This window comes from Petromyzon marinus, unplaced genomic scaffold, assembly GCF_048934315.1.
Source record: "Petromyzon marinus isolate PM22_M1 ecotype Great Lakes invasive population unplaced genomic scaffold, UKy_Petmar_22M1.pri1.0 PM_Scaffold_484, whole genome shotgun sequence".
Classification (NCBI taxonomy): Eukaryota; Metazoa; Chordata; class Hyperoartia; order Petromyzontiformes; family Petromyzontidae; genus Petromyzon; species Petromyzon marinus.
The window spans coordinates 50,306-67,960 of record NW_027423484.1 but is presented as its reverse complement, the minus strand read 5'-3'; the positions used below and the strand labels follow the sequence as shown (position 1 = coordinate 67,960).

The window sequence follows — 17,655 nt, the reverse complement described above, 5'->3', positions numbered from 1 at the left end:
GTGAGGAAGCTGCCCGGGGTGAGGATGTCCGTCACGTCCTGACCGCAGAAGATCACTCCCAGGGAGGAGAGCTTGAGGAGGGTGTGGCGGACCAGCTCACCCATGTACATGCCACTCGTCATCTTCTCAAAGCTGGGGTAGATGCACACAGAGAGAGATACATCACCATCATCATCACCATAATCATCACCATCATCATCATGTGATCATCATCACGACCATCATCATCACCATCATCATCATCACTACGATCACCAGCTCGCCACCACCACCTGCACCTCCACCACCACCACCTCCACCACCACCACCTCCACCACCACCTCCACCACCTCCACCACGACCACTACCACCTCCACCACCACCACCTCCACCACCACCTCCACCACCACTACCACCACCACCACCACCTACACCACCACCACCTCCACCACCACCTCCACCACCACTACCACCACCACCACCACCACCTACACCACCACCACCTCCACCACCACCTCCACCACCTCCACCACCACCACCACCACCACCACCTCCACCACCACCACCACCACTTACACCACCTCCACCACCACTTTCACCGCCACCACGACCACCACCACCACCGAGGCGTGTGTGTGTGTGTGTGTATTTGGGGGGTGGGGGGGGGGGCAGGGAGTGGGCCCACTCCACGGTGCCGGGGCCGGGAGCCGTACGTTTGCTTCCCCGGGTTGAGGGAGCCGGCGTCTACGGCGCGGTCAAACTCGGTGCGGATGTCGTCCAGGGCTCCGTCGTCTCCGAATCCGCCCCACTCCGTGTTGATGCACATCCGTCCCTCGTCCCCCTCCACCAGCTCCACGTTGCTCATCTCCTCCATGTAGCACGCGTTGCTGCCCGTGCCTGGCGCAGCCACCACCCCCGTCATCAACATCGCCACCATCAACATCATCATCAACATCGCCACCTCCACGATTATCATCAACATCATCATCAACATCGCCACCATCAACATCGCCACCATCAACATCGCCATCATCAACATCGCCACCGCCACGATTATCATCAACATCGCCACCATCAACATCATCAACATCATCGCCACCACCATCATCAACATCGCCACCATCAACATCATCAACATTATCATCAACATCGCCACCATCAACATCATCATCAACATCGCCACCACCATCATCAACATCGCCACCATCAACATCATCAACATTATCATCAACATCGCCACCACCACCATCATCATCAAAATCGCCACCATCAACATCATCATCAACATCGCCACCACCATCATCAACATCGCCACCATCAACATCGCCATCATCATCACTACCACCATTATCATCAACATCGCCACCATCAACATCATCATCAACATCATCATCAACATCGCCACCATCAACATCATCAACATTATCATCAACATCGCCACCACCACCATCATCATCAAAATCGCCACCATCAACATCATCATCAACATCGCCACCACCATCATCAACATCGCCACCATCAACATCATCAACATTATCAACATCGCCACCATCAACATCGACTCCATCACCATCAACATTGCCATCATCATCACCACCACCATTATCATCAACATCGCCACCATCAACATCATCATCAACATCATCATCAACATCGCCACCATCAACATCATCAACATTATCATCAACATCGCCACCATCAACATCGACTCCATCATCATCAACATCATCATCAACATTATTATCAACATCATCACCATCGCCACCACCACCATTATCATCAACATCATCAACATCGCCACCATCATCAACATCGTCACCATCGCCACCACCGCCATTGTCATCAACGTCATCAACGTTATCATCAACGTCACCACCACCATTGTCATCAACGTCATCACCATTATCATCAACATCGCCACCATCATCAACATCATCATCAACATCATCAACATCGCCACCACCACCATTGTCATCAACGTCATCATCATCGCCACCATCATCATCAACATCGACACCATCATCATCAACATCGTCACCATCGCCACCACCACCATTGTCATCAACATCATCAACGTTATCATCAACATCACCACCACCAGAGTCAAGATTGGGCCTGGTGTGAGGCCTGGTGTGAGGCCCTGGTGTGAGGCCTGGTACGAGGCCTGGTACGGGGCCTGGTGTGAGGCCCTGGTGTGAGGCCTGGTGTGAGGCCTGGTGTGAGGCCCTGGTTTGGGGCCTGGTGTGAGGCCTGGTGTGAGGCCTGGTGTGAGGCCTGGTGTGAGGCCTGGTGTGAGGCCTGGTGTGAGGCCCTGGTGTGAGGCCTGGTGTGAGGCCTGGTACGAGGCCTGGTGTGAGGCCTGGTTTGAGGCCTGGTACGAGGCCTGGTGTGAGGCCTGGTGTGAGGCCTGGTGTGAGGCCCTGGTGTGAGGCCTGGTGTGAGGCCTAGTGTGAGGCCCTGGTACGAGGCCTGGTGTGAGGCCTGGTGTGAGGTCTGGTTTGAGGCCCTGGTGTGAGGCCTGGTGTGAGGCCTGGTGTGAGGCCTGGTGTGAGGCCTGGTACGAGGCCTGGTGTGAGGCCTGGTGTGAGGCCTAGTGTGAGGCCTGGTGTGAGGCCTGGTACGGGGCCTGGTGTGAGGCCTGGTGTGGAGCCTGGTGTGAGGCCTGGTACGGGGCCTGGTGTGAGGCCTGGTGTGAGGCCTAGTGTGAGGCCTGGTGTGCGGGGCCTGGTACAAGGCCTGGTGTGAGGCCTGGTTTGAGGCCTGGTACGAGGCCTGGTGCAGAGCCCGGTATGGGGCCTGGTCCAGGCCGAGTACGAGTGTACGAGTGTAAGTTACAGGTGCAGTGGCATCGGTGGATACGTGAAGCCGGCCTGTGTGGGGAGCGAGAGCGTGGAAAGGGGCGGACGGAGCTCCCTGCGCCGGGACCATAAACGGGACCCCCAAACAGGTCAGGGCGGGATTTTGATTTAAGGCTTTTCGTGACTGCAGTAATTCGTACTCTTAGCTCTTTCGGTAAAGTCACCACCACGTACGAAGGGAAACAATAAAAAAATAATAAAAAATATATAAAACAGTCAAAATTCTCACGACGTTTCGACCGTAACACAAACGGTCGTCATCAGGTGTGTCGGTTTGCGTTAATTTATTTATTTTTAAACGGCGCATTTATTTATAAAAACGTCAGCGCCACGCGCGGCGATTTGGCAGTTTATTAAGAAGGACGAGTCCATCTATGTTCTGAAAAGAAGAGGGGGGAGACGAAAAATTAATGCATGCTGTCTGAAAGCCACTGTAAGCGTGAACAATCAATTAAGACCTGAAATGGCTTATCAAATCTTTCCAATGATTGCTAAGCCAGATTCGTTCACGAGGCTATCCACGTATACAAGCACAGAGACAATTTCAACCGAGAAGATGGATTCTGGCTTAGCAATCATTGGAAAGATTTGATGAACCATTTCGGGTCTTAATAGGCCAGGCGGGGCTGCCGACGAAGAGAGGACGTTGCCTCCACGCCGTCTCCCGCGTGCCTCTGAACGGGGGCACTGCGCGGGGACCAGTGCCCACCCGGTGAGTACTCACCCAGGGACCAGGACGAGTACTCACCCAGGTACCAGTACGAGTACTCACCCAGGTACCAGTACGAGTACTCACCCAGGTACCAGTACGAGTACTCACCCAGGTACCAGGACGAGTACTCACCCAGGTACCAGTACGAGTACTCACCCACGATGAGTCCGATCTCGCAGTTGGGGTCTTCGTAGCCGCATGTCATCATGGTGCCCACCGTGTCGTTCACCACCGCCACCACGTCCACGTCATAGTCCTGACGCACGCGGACAGCGGGACAGACACAGGTCACCGCCGCGGTCCCTCTACACCCCGAGTCTCTGCTACACCCTGAGTCTCTACTACACCCTGAGTCTCTACTACACCCTGAGTCTCTACTACACCCTGAGACTCTACTACACCCTGAGTCTCTACGCCCTGAGACTCTACTAGACCCTGAGTCTCTGCTACACTCTGAGACTCTACTAGACCCTGAGTCTCTGCTACACTCTGAGACTCTACTAGACCCTGAGTCTCTGCTACACTCTGAGACTCTACTAGACCCTGAGTCTCTACTACACCCCGAGTCTCTAGACCCTGAGTCTCTGCACCCTTAGACTCTAGACCCTGAGTCTCTGTGACACCTGAGTCTACTAGACCCTGAGACTCTACTAGACCCTGAGACTCTACTACACCCTGAGTCTCTACTACACCCCGAGTCTCTACTACACCCTGAGACTCTACTACACCCCGAGTCTCTGCTACACCCTGAGACTCTACTACACCCTGAGTCTCTACGCCCTGAGACTCTACTAGACCCTGAGTCTCTGCTACACTCTGAGACTCTACTAGACCCTGAGTCTCTGCTACACCCTGAGACTCTAGACCCTGAGTCTCTACTACACCCCGAGTCTCTAGACCCTGAGTCTCTACACCCTTAGACTCTAGACCCTGAGTCTCTGTGACACCTGAGTCTACTAGACCCTGAGACTCTACTAGACCCTGAGACTCTACTACACCCTGAGTCTCTACTACACCCCGAGTCTCTACTACACCCTGAGACTCTACTACACCCCGAGTCTCTGCTACACCCTGAGACTCTACTACACCCTGAGTCTCTACGCCCTGAGACTCTACTAGACCCTGAGTCTCTGCTACACTCTGAGACTCTACTAGACCCTGAGTCTCTGCTACACTCTGAGACTCTACTAGACCCTGAGTCTCTGCTACACCCTGAGACTCTAGACCCTGAGTCTCTACTACACCCCGAGTCTCTAGACCCTGAGTCTCTACACCCTTAGACTCTAGACCCTGAGTCTCTGTGACACCTGAGTCTACTAGACCCTGAGACTCTACTAGACCCTGAGACTCTACTACACCCTGAGTCTCTACTACACCCCGAGTCTCTACTACACCCTGAGACTCTACTACACCCCGAGTCTCTGCTACACCCTGAGACTCTACTACACCCTGAGTCTCTACGCCCTGAGACTCTACTAGACCCTGAGTCTCTGCTACACTCTGAGACTCTACTAGACCCTGAGTCTCTGCTACACCCTGAGACTCTAGACCCTGAGTCTCTACTACACCCCGAGTCTCTAGACCCTGAGTCTCTACACCCTTAGACTCTAGACCCTGAGTCTCTGTGACACCTGAGTCTCCAGACCCCAAGTCTCTGCTACACCCTGAGTCTCTACTACACCCTGAGTCTCTACTACATCCTGAGTCTCTACTACACCCTGAGTCTCTACGCCCTGAGACTCTACTAGACCCTGAGACTCTACTAGACCCTGAGACTCTACTACACCCTGAGTCTCTACTACACCCCGAGTCTCTACTACACCCTGAGACTCTACTACACCCCGAGTCTCTGCTACACCCTGAGACTCTACTACACCCTGAGTCTCTGCTACACCCTGAGTCTCTGCTACACCCTGAGACTCTACTACACCCTGAGTCTCTACTACATCCTGAGTCTCTACTACACCCTGAGTCTCTACGCCCTGAGACTCTACTAGACCCTGAGACTCTACTAGACCCTGAGACTCTACTACACCCTGAGTCTCTACTACACCCTGAGTCTCTACTACACCCTGAGTCTCTACGCCCTGAGACTCTACTAGACCCTGAGTCTCTGCTACACTCTGAGACTCTACTAGACCCTGAGTCTCTGCTACACCCTGAGACTCTAGACCCTGAGTCTCTACTACACCCCGAGTCTCTGTGACACCTGAGTCTCCAGACCCCAAGTCTCTGCTACACCCTGAGTCTCTACTACACCCTGAGTCTCTACTACACCCCGAGTCTCTACTACATCCTGAGTCTCTACTACACCCCGAGTCTCTACTACATCCTGAGTCTCTACTACACCCTGAGTCTCTACGCCCTGAGACTCTACTAGACCCTGAGACTCTACTAGACCCTGAGACTCTACTACACCCTGAGTCTCTACTACACCCCGAGTCTCTACTACACCCCGAGTCTCTGCTACACCCTGAGTCTCTGCTACACCCTGAGTCTCTACTACACCCTGAGTCTCTACTACACCCCGAGTCTCTACTACACCCCAAGTCTCTACTACACCCTGAGTCTCTACTAAACCCTGAGTCTCTACTAAACCCTGAGTCTCTACTACACCCCGAGCCTATACACCCTGAGTCTCTACACCCCGAGTCTCTGCTACACCCTGAGACTCTACTACACCCTGAGTCTCTAATACACCCTGAGTCTCTACTACACCCCGAGTCTCTACTAGGCCCTGAGTCTCTACACCCTGAGTCTCTATACCCTGAGTCTCTACACCCCGAGTCTCTACTACACCCTGAGTCTCTGCTACACCCCGAGTCTCTGCTACACACCGAGTCTCTATACCCCGAGTCTCCACTACACCCCGAGTCTCTGCTACACCCTGAGTCTCCACTACACCCCGAGTCTCTGCTACACCCCGAGTCTCTACTACACCCCGAGTCTCTACTACACCCAGAGTCTCTACTACACCCTGAGTCTCTGCTACATCCTGAGTCTCTACTACACCCTGAGTCTTTACGCCCTGAGACTCTACTAGACCCTGAGACTCTACTAGACCCTGAGACTCTACTACACCCTGAGTCTCTACTACACCCCGAGTCTCTACTACACCCTGAGTCTCTACGCCCTGAGACTCTACTAGACCCTGAGTCTCTACTAGACCCTGAGTCTCTACTACACCCCGAGTCTCTACTACACCCCGAGTCTCTACTACACCCCGAGTCTCTGCTACACCCTGAGTCTCTGCTACACCCTGAGTCTCTACTACACTCCGAGTCTCTACTACACCCCGAGTCTCTACTACACCCCAAGTCTCTACTACACCCTGAGTCTCTACTAAACCCTGAGTCTCTACTAAACCCTGAGTCTCTACTACACCCCGAGCCTATACACCCTGAGTCTCTACACCCCGAGTCTCTGCTACACCCTGAGACTCTACTACACCCTGAGTCTCTACTACACCCTGAGTCTCTACTACACCCTGAGTCTCTACTAGGCCCTGAGTCTCTACACCCTGAGTCTCTGCTACACCCCGAGTCTCTACTACACTCCGAGTCTCTACTACACCCTGAGTCTCTGCTACACCCCGAGTCTCTGCTACACCCTGAGTCTCTATACCCCGAGTCTCTACTAAACCCTGAGTCTCTACTACACCCCGAGTCTCTACTACACCCCGTGTCTCTGCTACACCCCGAGTCTCTGCTACACCCTGAGTCTCTATACCCCGAGTCTCTACTAAACCCTGAGTCTCTACTACACCCCGAGTCTCTACTACACCCCGTGTCTCTGCTACACCCCGAGTCTCTACTACACCCCGAGTCTCTACTACACCCTGAGTCTCTGCTACACCCCGAGTCTCTGCTACACCCTGAGTCTCTATACCCCGAGTCTCTACTAAACCCTGAGTCTCTACTACACCCCGAGTCTCTACTACACCCCGTGTCTCCGCTACACCCCGAGTCTCTGCTACACCCCGAGTCTCTACTACACCCCGAGTCTCTACTACACCCCGTGTCTCTGCTACACCCTGAGTCTCTATACCCCGAGTCTCTACTAAACCCTGAGTCTCTACTACACCCCGAGTCTCTGCTACACCCTGAGTCTCCACTACACCCCGAGTCTCCACTACACCCCGAGTCTCTACTACACCCCGAGTCTCCACTACACCCCGAGTCTCCACTACACCCCGAGTCTCTACTACACCCCGAGTCTCCACTACACCCCGAGTCTCTGCTACACCCCGAGTCTCTGCTACACCCTCACCCCACGCCTCTTGATCGCCTCTCTCAGCAGCTGCACAACGTCTCTCCCCTCCACGCCGGTAGCGTTGAAGCCCTTGGTCCAGTTGATCAGCGTGCTCTGCGGACATGTCAACAACAACAGCAACCACGTCAACAACAACAACATCTTTTGATTTAAAGCTTTCTTGACTGCAGTGATTCATATTCTTGGTTCTTAAAACAATACAATTATTATTCTTGGTTCTTTCGGTAAAGTCACGTAGAAGGGAAACAATAAAATATTTTTTAACAAAGCAGGAAAATTGCTGTGGTTTTCACACCTGATGATGATTGCTTCTTGTGTTCCAGTCGAAACGTCGAGAGAATTTTATTGTTTTATATTTTTATTATTTTGTTGTTTCCCTTCTAACGCGGTGACTTTACCGAAAGAACCAAGAATAATAATTGTATTGTTTTACAATAATTTTATTGTTTTATATTTTTATTATTTTATTGTTTCCCTTCTACGTGGTGGTGACTTTAACCGAAAGAACCAAGAATAATAATTGTATTGTTTTACGATAATTTTAATCGTTTTATATTTTTATTATTTTATTGTTTCCCTTTAAACGTGACTTTACCGAAAGAACCAAGAATAATAATAACAACAACAAGAACACCTAAAAAAGTTTAAGAAATAGCTGAGAGGATAGGGGGGAGGGAGGGAGGTGGGGCGAATGGGGTGGTTCTTGTTGTGATCATTGTTGTTGTGTTGTGGTTGTTGTTGTTGTGGTTGTTGTGGTTGTTGTTGTGGATGTAGTTGTGTTGTTGTTGTGTGGTTGTTGTTTTGTTGTGTTATTGTGGTTGTTGTTGTTGTGATTGTTGTTTTTGTGGTTGTCGTTGTGGTTGTTGTTGTGATTGTTGTTGTAGTTGTTGTTGGTGTGGTTGTTGTTGTTGTGGTTGTTGTGGGGTTGTGATTGTTGTGGTTGTTGTGGTTGTTGTCTTGTTGTTGTTGTGTTGTTGTGTTGTGGTTGTTGTGATTGTTGTTGTGTGGTTGTTGTTGTGGTTGTTGTGGTTGTTGTAGTTGTTGTGATTGTTGTTGTTGTGGTTGTTGTGTTGTTGTTGTAGTCGTGGTTGTTGTGGTTGTTGTAGTTGTTGTGATTGTTGTTGTTGTGGTTGTTGTAGTTGTGTTGTTGTTGTGGTTTGTTGTGTTGTTGTGGTTGTTGTTGTTGTTGTTGTGATTGTTGTTGTTGTGGTTGTTGTGCGGTTGTTGTGTTGTTGTGTTTGTTGTGTTGTGGTTCTTGTTGTTGTGGATGTTGTGTGTTGTTGTTGTGATTGTTGTGGTTGTTGTAGTTGTGATTGTTGTAGTTGTTGTGATTGTTGTAGTTGTTGTTGTGATTGTTGTTGTTGTGATTGTTGTTGTGATTGTTGTTGTGTTTGTTGTTGTGATTGTTGTAGTTGTTGTTGTGGTTGTTGTGATTGTTGTTGTGATTGTTGTTGTTGTGATTGTTGTAGTTGTGATTGTTGTAGTTGTTGTTGTGATTGTTGTTGTTGTGATTGTTGTAGTTGTGATTGTTGTTGTTGTGATTATTGTTGTGATTGTTGTTGTAGTTGTTGTGATTGTTGTAGTTGTTGTTGTGGTTGTTGTGATTGTTGTTGTTGTGATTGTTGTAGTTGTTGTTGTGATTGTTGTAGTTGTGATTGTTGTTGTTGTAGTTGTTGTGATTGTTGTAGTTGTTGTTGTGATTGTTGTTGTGATTGTTGTGATTGTAGTTGTTGTTGTGATTGTAGTTGTTGTTGTTGTTGTGATTGTAGTTGTTGTTGTGATTGTAGTTGTTGTTGTGATTGTAGTTGTTGTTGTTGTGATTGTTGTTGTTGTGATTGTTGTAGTTGTTGTTGTGATTGTTGTAGTTGTTGTTGTGATTGTTGTAGTTGTTGTGATTGTTGTAGTTGTTGTGATTGTTGTAGTTGTGATTGTTGTAGTTGTTGTTGTGGTTGTTGTAGTTGTGATTGTTGTAGTTGTGATTGTTGTAGTTGTGGTTGTTGTAGTTGTGATTGTTGTAGTTGTTGTTGTGATTGTTGTAGTTGTTGTTGTGATTGTTGTAGTTGTGATTGTTGTAGTTGTTGTTGTGGTTGCTGCAGTTGTTGTTGTGATTGTAGTTGTTGTTGTGATTGTAGTTGTTGTTGTGATTGTAGTTGTTGTAGTTGTGATTGTTGTTGTAGTTGTTGTGATTGTTGTTGTGATTGTTGTTGTTGTGATTGTTGTAGTTGTTGTGATTGTTGTAGTTGTTGTTGTGATTGTTGTTGTGATTGTTGTTGTGATTGTTGTTGCTGTAGTTGTTGTAGTTGTTGTTGTGATTGTTGTAGTTGTTGTGATTGTTGTTGTTGTGATTGTTGTAGTTGTTGTGATTGTTGTAGTTGTTGTTGTGATTGTTGTAGTTGTTGTTGTGATTGTTGTAGTTGTTGTTGTGATTGTTGTAGTTGTTGTTGTGATTGTTGTAGTTGTTGTTGTGATTGTTGTAGTTGTTGTTGTGATTGTTGTAGTTGTTGTTGTGATTGTTGTAGTTGTTGTTGTGATTGTTGTAGTTGTTGTTGTGATTGTTGTAGTTGTTGTTGTGATTGTTGTAGTTGTTGTTGTGATTGTTGTAGTTGTTGTTGTGATTGTTGTAGTTGTTGTTGTGATTGTTGTAGTTGTTGTTGTGATTGTTGTAGTTGTTGTTGTGATTGTTGTAGTTGTTGTAGTTGTTGTTGTGATTGTTGTTGTTGTAGTTGTTTTTGTGATTGTAGTTGTGATTGTTGTAGTTGTTGTTGTTGTGATTGTTGTAGTTGTGATTGTTGTAGTTGTTGTTGTGGTTGTTGTTGTTGTGATTGTAGTTGTTGTTGTGATTGTTGTAGTTGTTGCCGTCACCTCGTCAAGGCGGTTCTGCAGGCAGGGGAAGGAGAAAGTGAACCCCAGGGGCAGCCGCTGCTCCTTGATGTGGAGGCCGCCCAGAAACTCAGCCATGCAGCCCGCAATGTGATCAAAGAGCTGTGCGGTGGGACACACGGTGAGTGTAGTGTAGCATGTAGTGTAGTAGTGGTGTAGTAGTGTAGTGTAGCATGTAGTGTAGTAGTGTAGTGTAGTAGTGTAGTGTAGTAGTGTAGTGTAGCATGTAGTGTAGTATGTAGTGTAGTATGTAGTGTAGCATGTAGTGTAGCAGTGTAGTGTGTAGTGTAGTGTAGGATGTAGTGTAGTATGTAGTAGTGTGTAGTGTAGTAGTGTAGTGTAGCATGTAGTGTAGTGTAGCATGTAGTGTAGCAGTGTAGTTTAGTGTGTAGTGTAGCAGTGTAGTGTAGTGTGTAGTGTAGTGTAGGATGTAGTGTAGTATGTAGTAGTGTGTAGTGTAGTAGTGTAGTGTAGCATGTAGTGTAGTAGTGTTGTGTAGCATGTAGTGTAGCATGTAGTAGTGTGTAGTGTAGTGTAGTGTGTAGTAGTGTAGTGTAGTAGTGTAGTGTGTGTAGTGTGTGTGTGGTGTGTAGTGTGTGTAGTGTGTGTAGTGTGTGTGTGTGTGTAGTGTGTGTGTAGTGTGTGTAGTGTGTGTGTAGTGTGTGTGTAGTGTGTGTAGTGTGTGTGTGTGGTGTGTGTGTGTAGTGTGTGTGTAGTGTGTGTGTGTAGTGTGTGTAGTGTGTGTGTAGTGTGTGTAGTGTGTGTGTAGCGTGTGTGTAGTGTGTGTGTAGTGTGTGTGTAGTGTGTGTGTAGTGTGTGTGTAGTGTGTGTAGTGCGTGTGTAGTGTGTGTAGTGCGTGTATAGTGTGTGTAGTGTAGTGTGTATAGTGTGTGTAGTGTGTGTGTGTAGTGTGTGTGTAGTGTGTGTAGTTTGTGTAGTGTGTGTGTAGTGTGTGTGTAGTGTGTGTAGTGCGTGTGTAGTGTGTGTGTAGTGTGTGTGTGTAGTGTGTGTGTTGTGTGTGTGAGTAGTGTGTGTGTAGTGTGTGTGTGTAGTGTGTGTGTAGTGTGTGTAGTGTGTGTGTAGTGTGTGTAGTGTGTGTGTGGAGTGTGTGTAGTGTGTGTGTAGTGTGTGTGTAGTGTGTAGTGTGTGTAGTGTGTGTAGTGTGTGTGTAGTGTGTGTGTAGTGTGTGTAGTCTGTGTGTGTAGTGTGTGTGTAGTGTGTGTAGTGTGTGTGTGTGTGTAGTCTGTGTAGTGTGTGTGTGTGGTGTGTGTAGTGTGTGTGTAGTGTGTGTAGTGTGTGTGTGTAGTGTGTGTGTAGTGTGTGTAGTGCGTGTGTAGTGTGTGTGTAGTGTGTGTAGTGTGTGTGTAGTGTGTGTAGTGCGTGTGTAGTGCATGTAGTGTGTGTGTAGCGTGTGTGTAGTGTGCAGTGTGTGTAGTGTGTGTGGAGTGTGTGGAGTGTGTGTGTAGTGTGTGTAGTGTGTGTGTAGTGTGTGTGTAGTGTGTGTGTAGTGTGTGTAGTCTGTGTGTGTAGTGTGTGTGTAGTGTGTGTGTGTAGTCTGTGTGTGTAGTGTGTGTAGTGTGTGTGTAGTGTGTGTAGTGTAGTGTATAGTGTGTGTAGTGTGTGTAGTGTGTGTGTAGTGTGTGTGTGTGAGTATGTGTAGTGTGTGTAGTGTGTGTGTGTAGTGTGTGTGTAGAGTGTGTAGTGTGTGTGTAGTGTGTGTGTAGTTTGTTATGTGTGTGTAGTGTGTGTGTGGTGTGTGTAGTGTGTGTGTAGTGTCTGTGTAGTGTGTGTGTGTAGTATGTATGTGTAGTGTGTGTAGTGTGTGTGGAGTGTGTGTAGTGTGTATGTGTAGTGTGTGTGTAGTGTAGTGTGTGTGTATGTGTAGTGTATTATAGTGTGTAGTGTGTGTAGTATGTGTGTGTAGTGTGTGTGTAGTGTGTGTGTATAGTGTGTGTAGTGTGTGTGTAGTGTGTGTGTGTAGTGTGTGTAGTGTGTGTGTAGTGTGTGTATATGTGTAGTGTGTGTAGTGTGTGTAGTGTGTGTGTGTGTAGTGTGTGTAGTGTGTGTGTAGTGTGTGTGTATGTGTAGTGTGTGTAGTGTGTGTAGTGTGTGTGTAGTGTGTGTGTATGTGTAGTGTATGTATAGTGTGTGTGTGTGTAGTGTGTGTAGTGTGTATAGTCTGTGTGTGTAGTGTGTGTGTAGTGTGTGTAGTGTGTGTGTGTAGTCTGTGTGTGTAGTGTGTGTGTAGTGTGTGTAGTGTAGTGTATAGTGTGTGTAGTGTGTGTGTAGTGTGTGTGTAGAGTGTGTAGTGTGTAGTGTGTGTGTGTAGTTTGTGTAGTGTGTGTAGTGTGTGTGTGGTGTGTGTAGTGTGTGTGTAGTGTCTGTGTAGTGTGTGTGTGTAGTATGTATGTGTAGTGTGTCTAGTGTGTGTAGTGCGTGTAGTGTATGTATAATGTGTATGTGTAGTGTGTGTGTAGTGTAGTGTGTGTGTATGTGTAGTGTATTATAGTGTGTAGTGTGTGTAGTGTGTGTAGTGTGTGTGTGTAGTGTGTGTGTAGTGTGTGTGTGTAGTGTGTGTAGTGTGTGTGTAGTGTGTGTATATGTGTAGTGTGTGTAGTGTGTGTAGTGTGTGTGTAGTGTGTGTAGTGTGTGTGTAGTGTGTGTAGTGTGTGTGTAGTGTGTGTGTATGTGTAGTGTATGTATAGTGTGTGTATGTGTAGTGTATGTATAGTGTGTGTGTGTGTAGTGTGTGTGTGTGTAGTGCGTGTGTAGTGTGTAGTGTGCGTGTAGTGTGTATGTATAGTGTGTGTGTAGTGTATGTGTAGTGTGTGTATAGTGTGTGTAGTGTGTGTGTAGTGTGTGCGTGTAGTGTGTGAAGTGTATGTGTAGTGTGTATGTGTAGTGTGTATGTGTAGTGTGTGTGTAGTGTGTGTGTATGTGTAGTGTATGTATAGTGTGTATGTGTAGTGTGTGTGTGTATGTGTAGTGTGTATGTGTAGTGTGTGTGTGTAGTGTGTGTGTGAGTAGTGTGTGTAGTGTAGTGTGTGTGTAGTGTGTGTGTAGTGTGTGTGTAGTGTGTGTGTAGTGTGTGGTGTGTGTGTGTGTAGTGTGTGTGTAGTGTGTGTGTGTAGTGTGTATAGTCTATGTGTGTAGTGTGTGTGTAGTGTGTGTAGTGTGTGTGTGTAAACTGTGTGTGTAGTGTGTGTAGTGTAGTGTATAGTGTGTGTAGTGTGTGTGTAGTGTGTGTGTAGAGTGTGTAGTGTGTGTGTGTAGTTTGTGTAGTGTGTGTAGTGTGTGTGTGTGGTGTGTGTAGTGTGTGTGTAGTGTCTGTGTAGTGTGTGTGTGTAGTATGTATGTGTAGTGTGTCTAGTGTGTGTAGTGCGTGTAGTGTATGTATAATGTGTATGTGTAGTGTGTGTGTAGTGTGGTGTGTGTGTATGTGTAGTGTATTATAGTGTGTAGTGTGTGTAGTGTGTGTGTGTAGTGTGTGTGTAGTGTGTGTGTGTAGTGTGTGTAGTGTGTGTGTAGTGTGTGTATATGTGTAGTGTGTGTAGTGTGTGTGTAGTGTGTGTAGTGTGTGTGTAGTGTGTGTGTAGTGTGTGTGTATGTGTAGTGTATGTATAGTGTGTGTATGTGTAGTGTATGTATAGTGTGTGTGTGTAGTGTGTGTGTGTAGTGCGTGTGTAGTGTGTAGTGTGCGTGTAGTGTGTATGTATAGTGTGTGTGTAGTGTATGTGTAGTGTGTGTATAGTGTGTGTAGTGTGTGTGTAGTGTGTGCGTGTAGTGTGTGAAGTGTATGTGTAGTGTGTATGTGTAGTGTGTATGTGTAGTGTGTGTGTAGTGTGTGTGTATGTGTAGTGTATGTATAGTGTGTATGTGTAGTGTGTGTGTGTATGTGTAGTGTGTATGTGTAGTGTGTGTGTGTAGTGTGTGTGTGTGTGTAGTGTGTGTAGTGTAGTGTGTGTGTAGTGTGTGTAGTGTGTGTGTAGTGTGTGTGTAGTGTGTGTAGTGTGTGTGTGTGTAGTGTGTGTGTAGTGTGTGTGTAGTGTTTGTGTAGTGTGTGTGTAGTGTGTGTGTGTAGTGTGTGTGTAGTGTGTGTGTAGTGTGTGTGTGTAGTGTGCGTGTGTGTGTGTGTAGTTTGTGTAGTGTGTGTAGTGTGTGTAGTGTGTGTGTAGTGTCTGTGTAGTGTGTGTGTAGTGTGTGTGTAGTGTGTGTAGTGTGTATGTGTAGTGTGTATGTGTAGTGTGTGTGTATGTATAGTGTGTATGTATAGTGTGTATGTGTAGTATGTGTAGTGTGTGTGTGTAGTGTGTGTGTATGTATAGTGTGTAGTGTGTGTAGTGTGTGTGTAGTGTAGTGTGTGTAGTGTAGTGTGTGTAGTGTGTAGTGTGTGTGTAGTGTGTGTGTATGTGTAGTGTGTGTAGTGTGTGTAGTGTGTGTGTAGTGTGTGTAGTGTGTGTGTGTAGTCTGTGTGTGTAGTGTGTGTGTAGTGTGTGTAGTGTAGTGTATAGTGTGTGTAGTGTGTGTGTAGAGTGTGTAGTGTGTAGTGTGTGTGTGTAGTTTGTGTAGTGTGTGTGTGGTGTGTGTAGTGTGTGTGTAGTGTGTGTAGTGTGTGTAGTGTGTGTGTAGTGTGTGTGTATGTGTAGTGTATGTATAGTGTGTGTATGTGTAGTGTATGTATAGTGTGTGTGTGTAGTGTGTGTGTGTAGTGCGTGTGTAGTGTGTGTAGTGTGCGTGTAGTGTGTATGTATAGTGTGTGTGTAGTGTATGTGTAGTGTGTGTATAGTGTGTGTAGTGTGTGTGTAGTGTGTGCGTGTAGTGTGTGAAGTGTATGTGTAGTGTGTATGTGTAGTGTGTATGTGTAGTGTGTGTGTAGTGTGTGTGTATGTGTAGTGATGTATAGTGTGTATGTGTAGTGTGTGTGTGTAGTGTGTGTGTGTAGTGTGTGTGTAGTGTGTGTAGTGTGTGTGTAGTGTGTGTGTAGTGTGTGTAGTGTGTAGTGTGTGTGTAGTGTGTGTGTAGTGTGTGTGTAGTGTTTGTGTAGTGTGTGTGTGTAGTGTGTGTGTAGTGTGTGTGTAGTGTGTGTGTGTAGTGTGCGTGTGTGTGTGTGTAGTTTGTGTAGTGTGTGTAGTGTGTGTAGTGTGTGTGTAGTGTCTGTGTAGTGTGTGTGTAGTGTTTGTGTAGTGTGTGTAGTGTGCAGTATGTATGTATAGTGTGTATGTGTAGTATGTGTAGTGTGTGTGTGTAGTGTGTGTGTGTGTATGTATAGTGTGTAGTGTGTGTAGTGTGTGTGTAGTGTAGTGTGTGTAGTGTGTGTGTGTAGTGTAGTGTGTGTAGTGTGTAGTGTGTGTAGTGTGTGTGTAGTGTGTGTGTATGTGTAGTGTGTGTAGTGTGTGTAGTGTGTGTGTATGTGTAGTGTGTGTGTAGTGTGTGTGTGTATGTGTAGTGTGTGTAGTCTGTGTGTGTAGTGTATGTGTAGTGTGTGTGTATGTGTAGTGTGTGTAGTGTGTGTGTAGTGTGTATGTGTAGTGTGTGTGTAGTGTATTGTGTGTAGTGTATAGTGTGTAGTGTATAGTGTAGTTAAGTGTATAGTGTGTAGTGTATAGTGTGTAGTGTATAGTGTGTGTAGTGTGTAGTGTATGTGTAGTGTATAGTGTAGTGTGTAGTGTAGTGTATAGTGTGTAGTGTATAGTGTAGTGTAGTGTATAGTGTGTAGTGTATGTGTAGTGTGTGTAGTGTAGTGTATAGTGTGTAGTGTATAGTGTAGTGTGTAGTGTATAGTGTGTAGTGTATGTGTAGTGTGTGTGTGTAGTGTATAGTAGTGTAGTGTGTAGTGTATAGTGTGTAGTGTATAGTGTAGTGTGTAGTGTAGTGTATAGTGTATGTGTGTGTAGTGTATAGTGTGTAGTGTATGTGTAGTGTGTATGTATAGTGTGTAGTGTATAGTGTAGTGTATAGTGTATTGTGTATGTGTAGTGCGTCTGTAGTGTATAGTGTGTAGTGTATAGTGTAGTGTGTAGTGTATAGTGTAGTGTATAGTGTAGTGTATGTGTATAGTGTAGTGTATAGTGTAGTGTATAGTATAGTGTATAGTGTATAGTATAGTGTAGTGTATAGTGTAGTGTATATTGTGTGTTACTCACCTGGCGGCCTGACCCCTGCATGGCATGTGTAGGGATGGGGTAAACTTCGTGTGTAGTGTATAGTGTAGTGTATAGTGTATAGTCTAGTGTATAGTGTAGTATATAGTGTGTAGTGTAGTGTATAGTGTATAGTATAGTGTATAGTATAGTGTATAGTGTAGTGTATAGTGTATTGTGTTAGCCACCTGGCGGCCTGACCCCTGCATGGCATGTGTAGGGATGGGGTAAACTTCGTGTGTAGTGTATAGTGTAGTGTATAGTGTAGTGTATAGTGTAGTGTATAGTGTGTGTTAGCCACCTGGCGGCCTGACCCCTGCATGGCATGTGTAGGGATGGGGTAAACTTCGTGTGTAGTGTATAGTGTAGTGTATAGTGTGTAGTGTAGTGTATAGTGTGTAGTGTATAGTGTAGTGTATTGTGTTAGCCACCTGGCGGCCTGACCCCTGCATGGCATGTGTAGGGATGGGGTAAACTTCGTGTGTAGTGTATAGTGTAGTGTATAGTGTAGTGTATAGTGTAGTGTATAGTGTAGTGTATAGTGTATTGTGTGTTAGCCACCTGGCGGCCTGACCCCTGCATGGCATGTGTAGGGATGGGGTAAACTTCGTGTGTAGTGTATAGTGTAGTGTATAGTGTAGTGTATAGTGTATTGTGTGTTAGCCACCTGGCGGCCTGACCCCTGCATGGCATGTGTAGGGATGGGGTAAACTTCGTGTGTAGTGTATAGTGTAGTGTATAGTGTAGTGTAGTGTATAGTGTAGTGTATAGTGTATAGTGTAGTGTATAGTGTGTAGTGTAGTGTATAGTGTAG

At 46.6% G+C, this 17,655-nt stretch overlaps 1 protein-coding gene across 1 annotated transcript in view; it reads right to left on the bottom strand.

Annotated features, from left to right (window-relative positions):
- Positions 1-5: 5 nt before the first annotated feature.
- Positions 6-17,655, bottom strand: part of LOC142923403 (hexokinase-2-like) — a gene marked incomplete at its 3' end in the record, with an annotated part of 34,882 nt that continues 17,232 nt past the window's right edge. The window contains exons 4-8 of the mRNA XM_076064491.1: positions 10,684-10,803; positions 7,819-7,914; positions 3,706-3,805; positions 693-876; positions 6-132 (exon numbers count right to left, since the gene is read on the bottom strand). Coding sequence (XP_075920606.1) covers positions 6-132; positions 693-876; positions 3,706-3,805; positions 7,819-7,914; positions 10,684-10,803 — 627 coding nt within the window. The remainder of the gene's footprint in view (positions 133-692; positions 877-3,705; positions 3,806-7,818; positions 7,915-10,683; positions 10,804-17,655) is intronic.